This window comes from Loxodonta africana, chromosome 11, assembly GCF_030014295.1.
Source record: "Loxodonta africana isolate mLoxAfr1 chromosome 11, mLoxAfr1.hap2, whole genome shotgun sequence".
Lineage (NCBI taxonomy): Eukaryota > Metazoa > Chordata > Mammalia > Proboscidea > Elephantidae > Loxodonta > Loxodonta africana.
Genome location: NC_087352.1, coordinates 39,392,278 through 39,411,667, shown reverse-complemented (window position 1 = coordinate 39,411,667; position 19,390 = coordinate 39,392,278). Strand labels below are relative to the sequence as shown.

At 38.6% G+C, this 19,390-nt stretch overlaps 1 protein-coding gene across 4 annotated transcripts in view; it reads right to left on the bottom strand.

Annotated features, from left to right (window-relative positions):
• TMX3 (thioredoxin related transmembrane protein 3) overlaps window positions 1-19,390 on the bottom strand; it is a 45,198-nt gene that overhangs the window by 22,141 nt on the left and 3,667 nt on the right. For all 4 annotated transcript variants that reach the window (XR_010323436.1, XM_010586690.3, XM_023543740.2 and 1 more), the window contains exons 3-7: window positions 13,052-13,091; window positions 11,716-11,839; window positions 6,262-6,307; window positions 4,891-4,971; window positions 640-739 (exon numbers count right to left, since the gene is read on the bottom strand). Coding sequence is in view for 3 of the 4 variants with exons in the window: in XM_010586690.3 (XP_010584992.1) it covers window positions 640-739; window positions 4,891-4,971; window positions 6,262-6,307; window positions 11,716-11,839; window positions 13,052-13,091 (391 nt within the window). In the remaining variant the exon portion in view is untranslated. The remainder of the gene's footprint in view (window positions 1-639; window positions 740-4,890; window positions 4,972-6,261; window positions 6,308-11,715; window positions 11,840-13,051; window positions 13,092-19,390) is intronic.

Genomic DNA, 19,390 nt, shown 5'->3' with positions numbered 1-19,390 from the left:
AAACAGTTAAGTGCTCGACTACTAACTGAAAGGTTGGTGGTTTGAACGCACGCAGGGATGCCTCAAAAGAAAAGACCTGGTAATCTGCTTCCATAAAGATTACAGCCAAGAAAACCCTATGGAGCAGTTCTGCTGTTACACGTGGGGTCACCATGAGTCGGAACTGAAGGGTCAGCAACTGGTTTGGGTTTTTTTTTTTGGTTTATCAGAAGAGATACGTGCACATATACATACATGCACATATAAATACATGAGTGTACACACACACGCACACATGCATATATAAAATAAGCTTAGGACACCAGTCTGTCTTTTGGCTTTAAAAAGTTTACACTTGAACTGCAACATGCAGTCTCAAAGCACCCACAACGTTAGGAAACAACGTAAGATTCAAATAACCAGGACAAAAAGAGAAGGTTTACCAAGGCAGGCAACATCACGTACCCACTTTTTACTCACTTCTGTTTCACGAAGGCAAACACTACACAAGAAATCATTTCTGTTATAAAAATATTTACATTAAACTATGTCCAATAAGAGTAGGGAAAGTTTTGAGTTTTTGGTCTAGTCTCAGCTATGTAGCAAATTAAATTACAATATATCTGAATTCTGTGGATTAAAAATAAAACCATGCTTTACCTTCAAAGGTGACTCTCCACCTACATAAACGAAAAACACACGGTGCCTCCTTTGCACATGTTCAAACATTTGCTTACTCGGAAGTGGCCGGATTAGAGCCCTGTTTGAAAACAAAACAAACATGTATTATGAATTAGATATATTACATAATTTTTCCTATTTATATGATAGCCTATCATATCTAAAGTTTAGTAAATTTATATTAATTGCATGTTAAGTGTACTGCCCAAATTATGTAAAGCTAATTTTTTTTTTTAATGTAGTAGCAGCCTATGACTACTACTGAACCCATATATGTAAAAGGAAACAACCATGCCTACCCATAATTTAATCCATCAGTTTAAAAACTAGCTTTAAATACATCCCTTCAGAGAGTACCATCTTTGTCAATATTGTGATAGGCCAAAAGAGAATTATAGTCGATTTAGAGTTCTCAGCTGAAAACAAAACAATTCACATGAGAATTATTTTCTGTCCTCCCTTTCAAAAGATTATTCTCATAAACATACTGTGAAACACTATCCCAAGAATTTATAATGCTATACTAAGAATATTTATTTCTTATGCTGTTTTAAAAGCTATATAGTTTTAAAATATAGAGGCTAAAACAAAATGTTTCAGAAATATGTTATTAAATTTTTTCAGGAAAAATAAAATAGAAGATGGTAGACATAATATTAGAACATAAAATTCTCATTAATAGAAAAAAACAAAAAACATGAACAGCAAAAGACATAATAGATAAATGGGGCCTCATAAAAAGTAAATACTTCTGTTCATCAAAGGTCTTTATCAAAAAGTGAAAAGACAACCTACAGACTGGGAGAAAATTTTTGGGAACCATATATTGAATAAGGGTCTAATACTCAAAATACATACAAAATACTTGTACAATTTAATAACAAAAAGACAAACAACCCAACCAAAAAATGGCCAAAGGACTTGAACAGATGTTGCAACAAAAAGGATATTCAAATGGCCAACAAGCACATGAAAAGATGCTCAACGTCATTAGCCATTAAAGCCATTAGCCATTAGAGGAATGCAAATCAAAACCACAATAAGATAAATACCACTTCACTCCCACTAGGATGACTAAGATTTAAAAAAAAAAAAAAAAATTTTAAAAATGGCAAATAACAAAGGCTGTTGAAGATGTGGGGAAATTGGAACCCTCATCCACTGCTGGTGGGAATGTAAAATGGCACAGCCGCTGTGGGAAACAGTGCGGTGGTTCCTTAAAAAGTTAAACATAGAACTACCATATCACTCAGCATTTCCACTCCTAGGTGTATACCCAAGAGACCTGGAGGCAACAACGCTAACAGACACATATATACACCAAAGTTCACTGCAGCACTATTCAAAACAGTCAAAGGGTATGAGTAAAGTAAGTCAGTCCCAATAAGGGCAAATATTGTATGATCTAACTCACATCAAATAACAAGAACAGGCAAATGTACAGAGAAGGTAGTTTATTAATGGTTACTAGAGGTAAGAGAGACAGAAAGGAATGTCATTATTTAGGAAGCAGTGAGGTTTCTGTTTATAGTGATGGGAAACTTGGCAATGATTACAGGCGATGATTGCATGACACGATTAATGTAATCAATATCACTAAACTGCACACTTCAAAAATGTTGAGTCGGAAAATATTGTTTTATATATTTTTGCAATAAAAAAGTCTACAAAGAATTTTATTAAATGCACTTATTTCAAAGGCAACCAGACTAAACTGAGAAATGAATTACAGATATTACTTACAAAATTAAAATCTAAAAGATATGGCAGGCTTCTGTTGAACATGGTCTGTATTATTGCATTTTAGTCTGTCACCAAATTTGCAAAAGGAACAGTATAAATTTTACAAAAGCAACCGATTTTCAAAATGCACAATGCTGAAGATGTATTGCATCAGTCTACTCTACTCTAGTTTCTATTTTAATACTTCAGTAATTAACCAGTAAGTGATGTAACTCCAGAACTGACTCTTGAAAATTTCATTTGCAAAAGAGTCACCTTCAGTTACATCAGGAGAAACTCTTTTTAATGCCAACTAAAACTCACTGTTAAAACATAAAGGCTAACATAAATGATGGGGAAATTACATTCCACTACCAATCTTTTCATATAATGTTTTCTCAAAAGTTACTTACATGCAAGTCACATACAGAAAATGAAACATGCCATGCAAACAATGAGAAAACACAGTAAAAAGAATATTAATAAGCCCTGAAAGCTTTAATATATACTGTTCCTAATTCTGTGCGTTTCTCAAATAATTTAAGCCAGTTAAAAAAAATTTTTTTTTTTTAGTATACTGCCACCTAGCAAATCCACCCCAATATTTTATATATGCAATATATAATATATACTGTCAAAACCATAATTCTGCAAGTACAGTTTCAAAGCCTATATACATTAACTTATTTTGAGAACCATCCTCTTCAAGAAGTTCCACATAGTCACATTAAATAATTACAAGCACTGCCTGTCTTTTTACTCCAGCAAGATGCAGATTAAAAAAAAAAAAAAAAAATCACTGTATTCAAAGCAACAAGAAATGCTTACAGAAAAATGTTTCCTTACCAGTAAAACCTCAAAAGGCCTATAACGCAAAGAGATCTTTGGGTTCTAAATGTGTCATGTTCTAAGCATAAACTGCAGTAGTACTTCACAGCTGGCATCAAATGGCATGTGATATGTAAGGTAGCACAAGAGAAGTATTTTAGCTGAATCTCAAAAGCATTTTTCAGTATCACAGGCTAGACACTGAGGTCCAACTTTATTCAGAACAATAATAACCTATGGTTTCTTTTCAAACTCTGAAATGAGGTAATGAGAAAAATCCATGAAAGCAGGTAGTACAAAAGCAAAATTATAAAGATTTATAAAATTGTTAGTATCAATGAAAAATTTTAAAACGTATTAAAAATTCATTGGAAAAAAATTTTTTTCTTTGAATTTAAATGAGGTTAAGTACAGATAATACAAATTCTGGTCCCTTTTTATTTATTTTTTTAATTTTTTATTTATTGTGCTTTAGGTGCAAGTTTACAGCTCAAGTTAATTTCTCATACAAAAATTTATATACATGTTGCTACGTAACCCTAGTTGCAATCCCTATAATCCCTATGACAGCATGCTCCCTTTCAACCCTGGGTTTCCTGTGTCAACCTTTTTTTTTTTTTTTTATTCAACCAGCTCCTGTCCCTGTCTGCCTTCTCATCCTGCCTCCAGACAGGTGCTGCCCATTTAGTCCCGTGTATCTACTTGAACTAAGAAGCACACTCTTCACAATTAATATTTTATGTTTTATAAGTCCAGTCCAATCTTTGTCTGAAGAGTTGGCTTCGTGAATGGTTTTACTTCTGGGTTGACAGAGAGTCCAAGGACCATGTCTTCTGGGGTTCCTCTAGTCTCAGTCAGACCATTAAGCCTGGTCTTTTTATGTGAATTTGAGTTCCACACCCTACTTTTTTCCTGCTTTGTCAGGGGCTCTCTGTTGTATTCCCTGTCAAGGCAGTCATTGTTGGCAGCCAGGCACCATTTAGCTCTTCTGGTCTCAGGCTGATGGTGTCTTTGGTTTATGTGGCCCTTCTGTCTCTCGGGCTAATATTTTCGTTGTGTCTTCGTTGTTCTTCATTCTCCTTTGCTCCAGGTGTGTTGAGACCAATTGATGCATCTTAGATGGCCAATCGTTAGCTTTTAAGACCCCAGATGCTACTCACCAAAGTGGGATGCAAAACATTTTCTTAATAAACTTTGCTATGCCAATTGACCTAGAAATTCCCTGAAACCATAGGCCCCAGATCCCTACCCCTGCTACTCTGTCCTTTGAAGTGTTTGGTTGTGTTTAGGAAATTTCTTAGCTTTTGGTTTAGTCCAGTTGTGCTGACCTCCCCCGTACTGTACGTTGTCTTTCCCTTAAACTAAGATAATTCTTGTCTACTATCTTTTTTTTTTTTAGCTAGTTAGTTTCTCAGGTTCCTCATTGTTCTCCATCGTTGTGTAGTATCTGATTGTGTGTATATACCATAATTTGTTTATCCATTCGTCTGTTCATGGGCTTTTTTATTTCTTTAAAGTATTCCTCTGGATGACCTTATCTTTCTAAATAAATAAATCAGCAAGCGAGCACAGTTTATTTAGCTAAGTCCCTAATATATGTGTGTATAACGTGGTCCATGAAAATATACTTAATTTTCGAATATTAATGTCTCATAGTAAAGGCTGTTCCTAAGAACTTACCCAGATACTCTGTGAGCAAAGTCAATAATATCATCTTTAGTTCGTGGTCCTCTATAGTTATATGCTAAGTCGCCCTTTAATCTTAAAAAGAAAGAAAAGAGAAAAAAAGGGGGGATAAAAGCCTGGATTATCAACCTGTTTTAATATTTACTGTTAATCATTCAGTATTACTGCACAAAATTACTAAATGCAGTTTTAGAAGTAGCATACCCAAGTAACAAAATCCTATGTAACATACAGTAGAAAACTGGCAACTCAAAATATAAAGAAAAGTGCCTGTATTCTATTAATACACAGAAATAGTTTACTGTGCATTGGATAGTTACAGTGTGTCTATGACTCTTGCTAAGTGAATAACCTACACATTCATGGGCAAGACTTTGGAAAAATTAAAGCCCTTTAATTGTCATTGTCTTCCCTATCAAAACCTAAAGGACAGGAAATTCAAAGCATTTTGATAGAGACAAAACACATTTTAAAAGCAATAGTACCTTGACACTCCAAGATTACAGAATAAAACAATGCATAAAAACAACTCTTCTAGAAAAGTACATAATTTTCCAAAAGCATGCCAAGGGATTAATTTATACATCTAATAAACTTAAAATAATAATAAAAATTGAGAAAGTAAGACAGAACATCAGTAATTAAACAGAATGAATAGAAAGAAAAATTTACCTAGCACAAAAAAGTGAAAGGGGCATAGCAAACACTTTTCTAAAGTGGGCGGAGGGCCATATAAAACTCAAGAAAGAAAAAAAAATTAGCCAAATTTTGAAATTAGCGCTTAAAAGCTTATTTTATTATCATAAAATAGGTTTCAAAATAATTCCTCGGCTCACTAAAAAAAAAAAATAGATTACCTAAATAAGGTTAATAGAAAGCATGAGAAAATTCAATGTAATCATGACATAAAATAAGGCCTTGAGAATTATCACGCCACTCCTTCCAACTTGCACTACCTTGTATTACAAGGGATTACAATTAACACCCATCAATTTTGATTCTCCTCCTTTTATCCCTAATGAATAAGCCTAGTTTACATAAAAGTAAAATTTGTCAGAAGGCAACATTTACACAGATAAAGTCGAATACACTCTTGAGTGCCTTGAGGGCAAAGCCTTTTCATAAAGATTGTGTGCCTCGGCCTACACAGCCCTGTGCCTATCGCACAGTAAGCACTGGATAGTAAACAACACATTTATTTCAATGTGAATACAGTCTCTCTCTTTTGATCACATACTGCACCTAAAAAGAATTGCTGAACCCAAATCTTCAATGGCCTAAGGAAACTACCAGAAATTAACATAACAAACCTAAGTAGGGTGAACTAATAAAAAAATATACATATAAACATACAACACGACTTACAGCTTAATTGTTGGATAACCTCGGACACCAAACTCTGCAGCAAGGCCTTGATAAGAAAAAGAACAAATAATTCTAAATTCTATTAAAACAAGAAACTAGGAAACAAAGGAGCTACTTAAAACTTAAATATTTATACAAACACATAAGATTTTTTTTTTAAGTCCTAAAAAAGAATATATACACAAAACGAGATTCTTATACAAAATGATTTCACTTAATATAACCTAACCCGTGGTTTGCATGAAATACTATGACTAAATTCGCTGAGCTTGAAATGAGTCACCCCAGAGGCGGGCAAGAGAGGCTCCCACTACCACTAAGGAAGGAGAGCCAGAGAAGCAGTGGCAGAGGAACAGCGGCAGGAGACAGCACAGTGGGCTTCCCAGCCCACAGAGCTAGAATGCTGAGAGTCTTTGGGCCAAGGCTTACTGGTGGAGCGGGGTGCCTCGCGAGTACTCACTGGGAGATCTAAAAGTTTTTTAACACTTGTTTGAGCAGGGCAGAGGCACAGGGCCAGGAAGAGAGGCCTGCGTGTGAGCACAGCTGGGGAGAGGCTATCCTGATGCAAGAACCATAACCCGAGTGTTCCTCAACCTGAATTATAACCTGTTACTTTCCTAAAAAACCCCATAGTCATGAATATTGTTTGTGAGTTCTATGCGGCCACTGCAATGAGCAGAGAAGTAGAGAGTGTGTGGGAGGGACGGCTGGCAACAGAAATGGTAAAGATGGGGGAGAGAGGAGGTATGTCTGACCTGTCTCACAGGAATCAGCCTTGGGCTGTTGATCTGGATTCTCCTTCCCCATTGTGAAGTTAGAGGAGGTCAGAAGCCACCTCTGTGCCATTTTCATAGTACTTATTTAAAAATATATATTCTTATGAAAAATTAATTAAGCCCCACATCTCATTTCACTTTATTTCCAAATATTTCTAAGTTCTGTCCACTCCTTGAAAAAATGGTCCATCGCCTCCTTTTAAAAAAAAAAAAAAGGAACCTAAACCCTTTGCTGTCGATTGAATTCCAACTCAGGGTGACCCCATGAGTCACAGACTAGAACTTCACTACAGGGTTTTCCTGGCTGTAACCTTTATGGAAGCAGATTACCAGGTCTTTTCTCCAGCGGAGACACTGGAGGGGTTCGAACTACCAACCTTTAGGTTAGTAGCCAATCACAAACCACTTGCACCACAAGGATCCTCTCTCTTCCTTTGGTGAGTTGTAAAAGAACTGCATTGTATTTTAATTTTAAATAAATTGTATCTGCAAAAATCCATAAATTTCTGTAGCTAACATAAGATCTAAAAGCAACTTCATCTACTTGTTTTAGGGGCTTCTGCTTTTGTAATAACCTAGGATAATTCCCATTATCTCAAAGATTATTCTGAAATCTTCACATTAATTAAAATGAAAAATAATTCATATTTTTATTCCAGGCAACAAAATCAGCAGAGACAACAAAAACAGGAACTCAAGTTCTGAAGACAGTTTCTGCCTCTGATTAGTCATATTAACTGAGACCAATCACATCATTTATTTGTGTCCCATCTCTAATTTAAGACTTTACCTCTGTCAAGTATTTTCTAATTGGAGAGGAATGCTGTTACGGTGGAGACTGTCTTTTTCCAAGCCAAAAAACAAATGTGATTTGGGAGAGATTATGTGAGTAAAGCATGTTCTGAACAACGCTTCCTCAAATTAAGGAAGCAAGTAAATACAAACCCTTATTACTATAAACTAACTCATTAAAAACTGCCGAAACACGAAGCGTAATGCAATTGATGGGGGTGGGGGAGTGAGTATATCCCACTAGCAACTTCCCTTGTATAATTTAAAATTTATTTACACACAAAGTAAATAAAGAAAATGAAATATGCAATCAATAAGAAAATACAGTGGTGGTATTTTATAACCTGATGTGGTGGATCTCATAACAGACTTCAGAGAGAAAATCCCAGCTCCAGACTTAACCCCATCACTTCATTTCCTTGACCTCAAATTCCATCTCTATAAGGTGGGGACAATGTCACCCACCTTACAGTCCCCTGGCTACTTGATCTTCATTTCTGATAGAAGTTCGATTAGACACTGACTCCCAAACTTAAGTCTTAGTTTTCCCCAGAGAGGAATGGTTTTATAATAAAACAGCAAAGAACAAAGCCTGGGTTATAGATATATTAAGGACCCCCAAGTCACAGACCAAAAATCTCTTGGTAGTTTATAGACAGTAGCTATTTGAATACTTATCAACTTCTGTTTTTAAATGCTGGCAAGATAATATTCTTTCTCTCCACAGCACATGAAGCATCTCATTGATGCTATAATTGAATGGATAATTCATCCATCATCAACACCAAACAGAAGCTAGCAATAAAACACTGTGAACATTACAATATTTACTTAGGTTTATTGGTTATCGTTCATCTCTCCCCAATAGAACATAAGCTGCATGAGAGCAGAAATGATTGTCTTCCTCGCTCACTCATATATGACCGGTGCCCAGAACGTGCCTGGCACAGAGTAAACACTCCTTAAATATCTGCTGTGAACAAATGCTGACTCTGCAACATGCCCACAACAGAATCATTTTTCAACAAACATATCTGGATATTCAAGGAGTCACAAGGTTCAACAAGCAAGCGGCACCTTATAGGCCGGGGTGCAAGGTAAAAAATGGGGTACAGGAGGTACAGTATTCCATATTCAAGGAGTAAATTACATAAAGCACTCACCATGTGCCTGGCATATGGTAGAACTCCACATATACCAGTTCCCTTTTCTCCAAGCTAGACAGTTTCAGTGAAATAATGTGTTAATGTACATGCCCCCTACACTGCAAACTCCTCAAAGGGGTTTTTAAGCTCTTAATTCCACATAATGTATAACACTATGCTAAGCAGACAAGAAATAAAACCTATAACAATCATGGCATCACAAGCAAAAATTGTACCCAAATTAAAAAAAAAAAAAAAAAAAGCTGACATATGAAGCCAAGACCCACAAGAATATTCGTTTTTATTCACAGCATGTAGAACACTGTTTTCTAAGCTATTCAGAAAAAATATCTTGGCTGTTTTTCCCTAGTCTAGTGCCACTTAATAAATAGTGGCACATAATGGCACTTAATAAATAATAAATAACTATACACATTAATAAAGAATTCTTGGCTTAATGTAAACTGTTAATTATTACCAAAGCATCACATGAGTAGCTTACCACTAAGGTTGTTTTTATTTACATGCATGATTTCTGTCATTGACTATTTTTCTTTACATCCCTGCATTCCTTGATGCCTTACTCTATTATCTCATCGGGCGATTCAAGTGATTCTAAGGATTTATCATTTTAAGACTTTCTTACACTTTTCTATTTTTTTCACCTTTTTACCTCAATAATATTAAGACTGTAAGCATTTCCAGGGAAAGCAGTATTTGCTTTGGTCTTTATCTTTAGAGACTAGCACAGAGCTTGAAAACCAGTAGTTAGTAAATAAATATTGATTGAGTGAATAAATGTAAAATTTATACATGGATATAGGTTAAGTAGTCAGTTAAAAAAAAAAAAAAATTTTTTTTTTCCCTAGACATAAGAACTTATTTTTATGTGGAACGGTTGAAAGAAATCTAATAAATTGTTCCCTAAACATCATTAAAAGCATATTTCAAGAAAGATCAACTCTTCCCTTTCTCTCTATAGTAAGTTCCTGCCATTGATCTCGCCTCCTCTCAAAGTTCAACAATTAATTTGTATGACTCAATGATCCCAGCTCTAACATCTCACCTACACTCTCGTTCCCTAATTCCAGACATTATTAAGTATAATACCACAAATTCAAAACAGTTACTAACATGCAAATGCACAAAAAATTAAACTAAGAATCTTGTACTATTATTTTTAATCATTCTTTTTTATGCAACAGTGCCAATCCATCATGTCTGAGTTAATCCTTAAAAATGGCTTTAACAATTACTGTTTCCTCTTCATTCCACTGCCACCACTCAATCCTGAGCTCCCAGCATCCTAGACTCAGATAAAACTGACATAAGTTATCTTCATGCCTCAAACCACTCTCTTGTTCACCCTACATGTGACTGCCAAAAACATTTGTAGGAAGTCACCTGCCTTTTCAAAAATGTGTATTTCTTACCTACTGACAACTAGTAAAACAAAAAACACTCTCTTACCTGAAAGATCCTTTGTAATCTGGTACTAACCTTTAGCCTTTTATATGTGCTAGCCATTGTGCTATGGGTTTTTGAATATAAAAAATTAATACAATCCTTACAGCCTTGAGGATTATCACTCTCTCTTTTAGAGACATGGAAACTAAGATTAAGAAAGGTTAAGTACTTTCCAAAAGCCACAAAAGTGGGACATAGCATGGCTAGTATCAAAACTAAGGTCTGTCTTCCTCCAAAGTATAGAGTGTAACGCTGATCTCCTAAAAAGAAATATGCACTGTATACTTCCACTTTCTACATTAACTAACGGGAAAGGGAATCTACATTTATTACTAGTACAAGGGGCTTTACATGGGCTACATCATTCAAATCTCAAATTCGATTACATATTTACCAATGTGGAAACCAAAGCTTAGCGGTGCTGAGAAATTCCTGGAATTACACAGGGAAAGCAATAGGCAGAGCCAGGATTTGAATCCAAGTCTGCTTCCTGAAGCCATGCTCTTTCCAAATTTCTACAATGTTTCATACTTTTTCCTTTTCTCAAATCCTTCAAGTCAGGTCTTGGCAAATTTTTTTCTGCAAAGGGTCAGACAGTAAATATTTTAGGCTTTGTGGGACATGTGGTCTCTGTCACAACTACCTAATGTGCCACTATAGCACAAGAGCAGTCATTGACAATAGGAAAGAAGTAAGTGTGGCTGTGTCCCAATATAATTTTATTTATAATAGCAGGTGGCAGGTTGGATTTGGCAAATGGGCCATAGTTTGCCAACCTCTGTTTAAAGACATTTTATCCTGTGGTACACACTCATTAAGCTCATTTTCCATTCTGTGATTTTGCCCCAATATTCTACCTAATTTGAATACCTTCCTCATTCTCATGTCTGTTTATCCTGGTTCTGCTCATCCTTTAAAATAAGTTCCCCTTTATTCCTCCACTAAGACATCACAGGCCACTCTAACAGACAATACATTAACTCATATACCAATATCAACAGTGTAACTTTCAACTGTCTGTCATTTCTTCACGTAAGCTGATCATTTCAGGTGGGCTCAAAACAGGAACAATGACTTACACACCTCTGTTAGCTGTATTAATACATTGGATAGTCAATGGCTAATTTATTTAACTCATAAAGTATACAATCTTTAATTACTAACTTTTACTTTACATGAGCAAAGAATTTCCTCTCACCCTGAATACTGCTGCATACAATCTAAATATTTTTCTTATGACAACAGCAAAATAATAAAACAGAGTAAATGCTTACTAGCATAGGAAGTAGCATCCATCTTCCCAACTTTAACTGGAGAACCCATGTTTTTCATCTCAATACCAACTTCATTCCAAATTGGTTCTAGTTTTTTACAATGGCCACACCACGGTGCATAAAACTGGTTAAAAAAAAAAAAGACAACCACTAGAATGTTGTGCCACAGTGAACATCAATCTTAATTTTTAAAGAACTTCTTTGGTTAAATGGTCTAATAGCTCATTTTACACAAAAAGTTTAACTATAAGTTTTAAAGTAGTTACACAGGATAAAATATACACACATAAACCTAAACAAGTTAACTCCTAGAATATAGCTCAACGGTGATACTATTCTAAATTCATTTTAACTACTGAAATTTATTTTACACAGATAAAACAATTTACAGTAAAATGTTTTTGCTTCCAAGAAAATGTTCCCATGTTCTATAGAAAATGAAGCCTCTAAAATATACATCTACACGCCTCGTGCAGACCTCGTGAGTGTTAATGATAAACGTCAATCCATTTCTACTACAAAAATTCCAACACAGCTGGTGCCTTTTCTGACTTTCAGCCTAGCCATTGGTAAGACATGGGAGATCATTAAGATGATCAACTTGGCACAAGTCAGGATGATTAAACTAAAATCACAGACCTTCATTCTCCTTCTGAATCACTAACTGGTTAGGATGGTACCTAGGCTTGCCTAGTACAATGGTATCTCAATCTGCTTGTTTATTTCCATGAAATAAAATTTATTTCTTAACTTTATAATATGGAAATTTTCAAATATGCACAAAAGGAGAGAGAATTAAACAATGGGCCCCTGTGCTCCATCATAACCTAGCTTCAATAATCATAGACTTTGCATTTTTGTTCCACCTCTTTTGTGCTACTCTACTTCTTTTTGCTAAGGCATTTTAAAGTGAGTACCAAACACCTTTAAGATTCAAATGTATTTCAAACTTGAAAATAAAGAAAGGGAGACGAAAATTCCATTTTGTTAAGATAAAAATATGATATTGGCTACTAAGTGATATTAATATACTAAATCTCTTGGCAACTATGAAGTGAATTCTATGATAAAATCACACCATAATCTCCCTCAGACACAATCCAAAAGTCAACCTCATCATAAGGTAGGGCTCTGGCTTCCCTGCTAATGCCCTTGCCCTCAGAATTTCTCACCAACAGGTCACCCTGCCAAGACCCTCAAGGTTCAAGGATTCATTTTAATACATGAACCAAAATAGCCATAACTGAGAAAACAGACTGAGTAATACATAAACACATACTGTGGGTGAAGGAGAACAGAAAATAATACTTAAATTAGTAGAGGAGTAATTACTTACATCTACAAGCCAAATGTCATCTTTTCGACTTTGTTTAAATCTAAAAATAAAAACAAGAGAAACAAATCTTTGATTGTACATTTGTATACACTTCACAATTATATGGTATAAAACCAAACCCAAACCTATTGTCAACAAATTGACTCCAACTCATAGCAACCTACAGGACAGAGGAGAACTGCCTCATGGGGTTTCCAAGGCTGTAATCTTTACAGAAGCGGACTGCCACATCCTTCACCCATGGGGCGGCAAGTGGGTTTGAACCATCAAGCTTTTGGTGATAAATATATGAGCCTAGAACAAATTCTTTTCAATAATTTTTTATGTAAAATTTTTACACAGTGACCTACCTCTAAATCTTATCCTATCCATTAAACACTTCAAGAATAAAAGTAGAGAGCGAAGGGATAAAATAACTAGGAGGAAAGAATCTAAAAAAAGAAAATCAAAGTGGGACTTGGTGGCAACACAGATCTATGCCAAGCACCCTTCCCCTCTAGTACATTTCATACCTATGCATAAGTTAACCCATCAGGCCTGAGACTGCTATCCTTAGACAGGCTTGCTTGCAAGGTTTGCCCTTGGCTGGTGTCTGGGAACCTGGATTTCAGGAGGGTTCCTGCCATTTCCTGATAAGGGTGGCTCACTGTGCCTAATCTGTGCAAACAATGTGATTTTATGCCAAACACCTACTTTCCTTCTGGGCATCTGAAATTTTGGTTCATGCTAGGCAGAGGATGCCTGTAGGGCCGGCCCCCAATAAAAAACCCTGAGTACCAAGTTCCAACGTGCTTCCCTGATAGATAATGTTTCACACATGCTGTCAGAACTCATGCTGAAGGAATTATATGACTTCACTGGGAGGACTCAGGGGAGGCTGTGCCAGGTTTCCTCAGGACTGCCTCAAGTATCTTTTCCCCAGGGCTTTGAGTGGTTTGCACAGGTTGGAGCCCCAGCTGAGAATATGCATTTCAAATAAGTTCCTAGGGGATGCTAATGCTGCTGGTTAGGAACCAATTCTGAAAACCACTAGTAGAGCAGTGGCGGGGGCGGGGGAGGGGGGGGATGCTTCAAAATTTATCATACAACAGAATCACCTGGGGATCTTGTTAAAATGTAGACTATGATTTAGTATATCTGGGCTGGAAATAATTGACTCGAGGACAACAGGGTTTTAACAGGTAGGGGATGGAAATGCAAATTCTCAGCAGGGGTTCGAACTGGAACTAAAGGGTTTGAACCAGAACAAAGGGGTTCAAAGCCCTGTTTTTCCCCATTGCTGATTTTACTTTGTGTCTTTTCCCGTAAAAATCATAGCCGTGACTTCGACTAGATTGAGTCCTGGAGTCCTCCTAGCAAATGGCCGAACCTGGGGGTGGTCTTGGGAACTCCCACACGACACCAACCTGGTAAAATATCTTCCTAAAGCGCCATTCTGATCATGTTATTCTCTTATCTGACACTTTTTATGACCTCTGGAATCAACTCAAGGGCAACTGGTTTGTGGTCCCCTTTATAACCTACAGAAAAAAGTCCAAACTCCTAAACTTACCTAGCTCCAACTTGTCTTTCCACTCAAATGGAAACCCTGGTGGCATAATGGTTAAGTGCTATGGCTGCTAACCAAAGGGTCAGCAGTTCGAACCTGCCAGGTGCTCCTTGGAAACTCTATGGGGCAGTTCTACTCTGTCCTATAGGGTTGCTATGAGTTGGAATTGACTCGATGGCACTGGGTTTGGTTTTTTTTTTTATAACCTACAGAAAAAAGTCCAAACTCCTAAACTTACCTAGCTCCAACTTATCTTTCCACTCAAGTGTTCAGTAGCCTATAATTTTCTGCTGCAAAAGACCTCTTTAAGTTGTAAAAAGCAATGACGTCACTTTGATGACTAAGGCACACCTGACCCAAGCCATGATCTTTTTAATCGTCTCATACGCATATGAAAAGTGGACAATCAAAAAGGTAGAAAAATTGATACATTCAAATTGTGGCCCTGGAAAAGAAGATTGAATATAATGTGGACTGCCAGAAGAATAAACAAATCAGTCTTAGAAGAAATACAACCAGAATGTTCCTTAAAAGTGAGGATGGCAAGACTTTAGCTCACTTAGTTTGGACACATCAGGAAAAATCAACGCTAGAAAATGACAGAATGTCTGGCAAAGCAGAGGGTCCGTGAAAACAAGTGAAACCATCAATAAAATGGATTGACACAATAGTCATAACAATGGGTTCAAGCATACCAACAATCATGAAGGTGGCACAGGATCTGGCAATGTTTTGTTCTGTTATACATAAGGCGGTCATGAGCTGGAGCTGAATCAATGGGAACCAACAACATGATTTCCAAACCACTCTCACCAATGTTCCACATGGAATGTTACATTAGTAGGAGGAAAACAGATGAAGGCTTATTTCCACAAAAGAAATAACTCAAGGGGGCAGATACAATGCTAAGAGTATAAAAGTCACCGACGACCATGTGGTTAACCAGCTAGAAGCTGCCCAGTGGGCAGAGTCCTTGAGTGTAACTGAAGAATCTACATAGGGCAGGAGTGAGCAGAGAGGAAGAGAAAGCTGCCACCATCACAGTCAAAACAGCTTGACAGCCAATCCGGTGCCCTCCTTCTCCAGATATTTAGGTTGCCCCATCTGTGATAGGAGCAAGCTGACATTTAGGGGTGCATTTCATTTTTGTAGTGTCAGAGGCTCAGTTGCAACAATGCCATGGGTCCAAGTTAATAAAGTTGGGGTACCTCAAGTACCAGAAAGGTCCATGGTTAGAGAATAGTCCATTTGTGGTTTTCAGTGGCACAGCAATCAGATTTTCACCTGTGGGATCAGGCAGTGAGAGACATACCCAATAGCTCGTTAAAGTCAGGGCTGTGGCAACTGCCTGGGGCAAGCTTATCAACAAATTTGGCAAGATGGAGTCACATGAGCCCTCCTGTGAGACAGAGAAGAGCCATTAGGTCTCCTTTTCTTCCCTCCCTCATATCGGGGCTCTCCAGTCCCAAGGTGCTCACATGATATTATCAAGGATGGGCTTGTCTCCATCAACTGTGATATGCATAGTCTGTACTGTATAAGCAAAGAGAGTGCCCTCAAATAAACCCCCAGGGTGGTTAACCCAAATCTTTTGACTTGGATCTTCTTGTGGTTTAGTATTTTATATTGTGGTTTCTATTTCATATATTCATATCCATCCCATGGAGCTAACCAGAGAAAAGCAGCTGGGCCACCTTAAGGAAATTGTTGAACCAGACATCTCAAATTGGCGGTCAGTATTTTTGAGGTCCATGTAGGGAAAACTCATGACTCTGCACACAGGGGTGAATGGGGAAGGAGCATACTGTCACCCACTCCTTGCTATTTAATAGTCATCCTTATCTCCCATTGATTTGAATCTTCAGGAGGGGGTCAAAGAGAATGGAAGGCCCTTGCAGGGCCCGCCAAAGAAATCAAGGTCTCAATAATTGTAAAAGAAGGGTATACACCCTGAAGGAAGGGTGCAGATGAAGTGTCCTTCCAAGGAACTGTTGCTTTGAGACCCCTGACTGCTTGCCTGAGACGTGTGGTCCAAGCTAGGGTTATCTTGTTCCCCCCCACAGCCATGTAAGCCTGTCTTTTAACCATCCATTAAAGTGTCCAGTCACCCTGGAGCATGAAGACTCCATCACATGCCCCATGATTATGTCCACTGATGTGTCACTTAGGTCACAAACCCAGGGCCATTTCACATGCAACGTGTTCAGAGAACCCAAGCTGGAAAGAAATATGGTCTTGTAGGGCCTGGACAGTATGGTCTGAGTGGGATGCACAGGAATGCCTAGGCCAAATCTAGACAGTGTCAACTGCAGTCAGGATCTGGCAGAACCTTCAGGAGGACAATGGGCCTAATATGATATATCTACCAAGAACGCCTTGGCCTGCTGGCTCAAAGATCTGTTCCTGGGTAATACCTTAGCCTTGGCCAAGGTCTAGCAGAAGGGACAGCTTTTCTATGCTGTGTCAATGTCTTCTCGTGACAGCTGCAGTCCGTGTCTGGGATGGTGTCTGAATTTCCATGGCCGTCCTCTCGTGATCACACATCTATTTGCTCTAGGGCCAAGGACAGCCAGTCTCCTCCTTTAGCTGACAGGTGCAACCTGGTTGATGGTTATTTTTCCCTTCCTCAGTGGAGCGCTGTTTCTGGTGAGCATTCCCATGTGTAACACAAAGCTTACTAGGAGCAATGCTGATTTTTATCTAAATGTCTTGTCCCCACAGGGGGCTTGTTTTACACACCAATCTAAGGCTTGCCAGTGGCCCAACCAAATGCCCAGGCCACAGCCACAGCCCATGAGTAAGTTAAAATACAGCAGAGCTCCTTTGTTGGGTTAGCCAGAGTAGTAATCCATACTGCATGAATCTGCCCATCATGCTGAGTTTCCTTTACCACACTCAGTAAGGGGCAGGTCTTTCTCAGGTTAACTGGCAGCTGCACCCCATTTCACCCCAGTACAAATTAATCTAGCAGAGCCATCAGTGAACCAGGCCCATGTGTGGTCTGGAAGGTCTCTATATCTGGGTCCCTAATGGGCCAGTAGAGGCAGCAGATCCTTGGTCAATACGCCTGGGACGGGTAGGGGCACTCCTGAGACTGGAAAGGATCCCTGAACTGCCACAATGCAGTAATCCAAGGCCTCTGCTCAGACTGACTTGATTGGGATTTCTGGTTGTATGACTACTTCATGATCATGGCTCATGTTCTCAGCATCCACTAAGAGGCCAATAATTGTTTGTTAAAAAGTGTATATCTTTCAGTCGACTCCAGGAACTCAGAGGTCCAAAAGCCCAATGGGCACTGCTGGCCTGTGGCAATGATTTTCTGCCACAGGTTCCAATCTGAGAAGCTGCTGAAACCTATAAGTCAAACAGCAAAAGTGGATGGGTGCGACCCAAAGGAAGGGGATCCAGGTTGGTCTGTTGGAGAGAACTCCTGGTGCCCTGTTGGTCAGGCCCCACTTAAAGGTAACAGCCCAGTAGGTGGATGCCGGTAGCTGAATAGGTCCAGAAATCGCTGTGCTTCTTTTTTATTTTTTAGGGCAGAGAGAGCCAAAAGTGTGACAATCTTCTCTGGAACGAGTCGTTGTGACTCCATTATGCCCAGGAATTTCACCTGCATACTAGAGGCCCTTGTCCCTTGTCTGTGTTAATGGCCCAGCTGTGTTACTGCATGTGTGTCATCAGGACCTCCAGCCCTTATCGGGTGATGACTGTCTGGGTCCACCAGGAAGATGTCATCAAGGCTAGTACTCCCACTGGGAGTGAGACTTTTTCCAATCATGGACTACCCATTGCTGGCAGACAGCTGGGAAATTCAGGTAGTTTTGTGGAAGAACCCTTTAATGCGGATTGCAACCCATTCTGCAATGAAGACAAATCAAGCCTGTTCATACCCATGGAGAGGTTATGCTAAAAAGGCAATTGTGATGTCAACTGCTGAATACCAAGTTCTCTCAGCTTGGGTGACAGCCTCTGTGACAATCACAATATCAGGTATCACTGGTGCCAAGGGTGGGACTACAGCACTGAGTGCCTATAATCAATGGAAAGAGTCCAGGCACCCAAGGCCTTTTGCACAAGCCAGACAGGCTAGGCTTCCTTAAGCTCAGCAATGAGGAAGGTTCTATCTTTTTCTCCTCCAGGTGGCTGATACTATTTTTAAGAGACAACTGCACTGGACATTGGTTTTGTTGTTGTTAGTTGCCATTGAGTTGATTCTGATTCATGGTGACCCCATGTGTGCAGAGTAGAACCATTCCATATAGTTTCCAAAGCTGTGACCTTTCAGAAACACACTGCCAAGTCTGTCTTCTAAGGCACCTCTGTGGGGGCTAGTAATTGAGCTAGCAGTAAAGCTAGTAGTCGAGCAGTTAACCATGTGTACCGCCCAGGTGCCAGGGGGACTACAGTCTTCCACATGCCCCACTAAGATGGCCCTACTACAATAATTCCCATCAGGGCTTAAGAGTGAAGGTGAGTAGTTCTGCGCCCTGACAATACATCAATACCAGTAATATATTCAGCAGAGTGGCCAATAAACGCAGGTATGCAAGAACCTGAAGGTTACTTGGGCTTAGGCCAGGGTATCAGTGGCAGTGGCCTCAAAACCTGATGGTATGATCTGTTTCCCTCTCATGCTGGTGCCAGGAGTTGCAGTGATCACACTCACCTGTGTACCAGTATCCAAAAGGCCCAAGAACTGCAATTTTCTCTCAGAACTATGATCTTGGCATAAGACCTCTGGTGCCCCTTGAGGACAAAGGAACCTCCGGCTAACCCCTAGTCTTGTG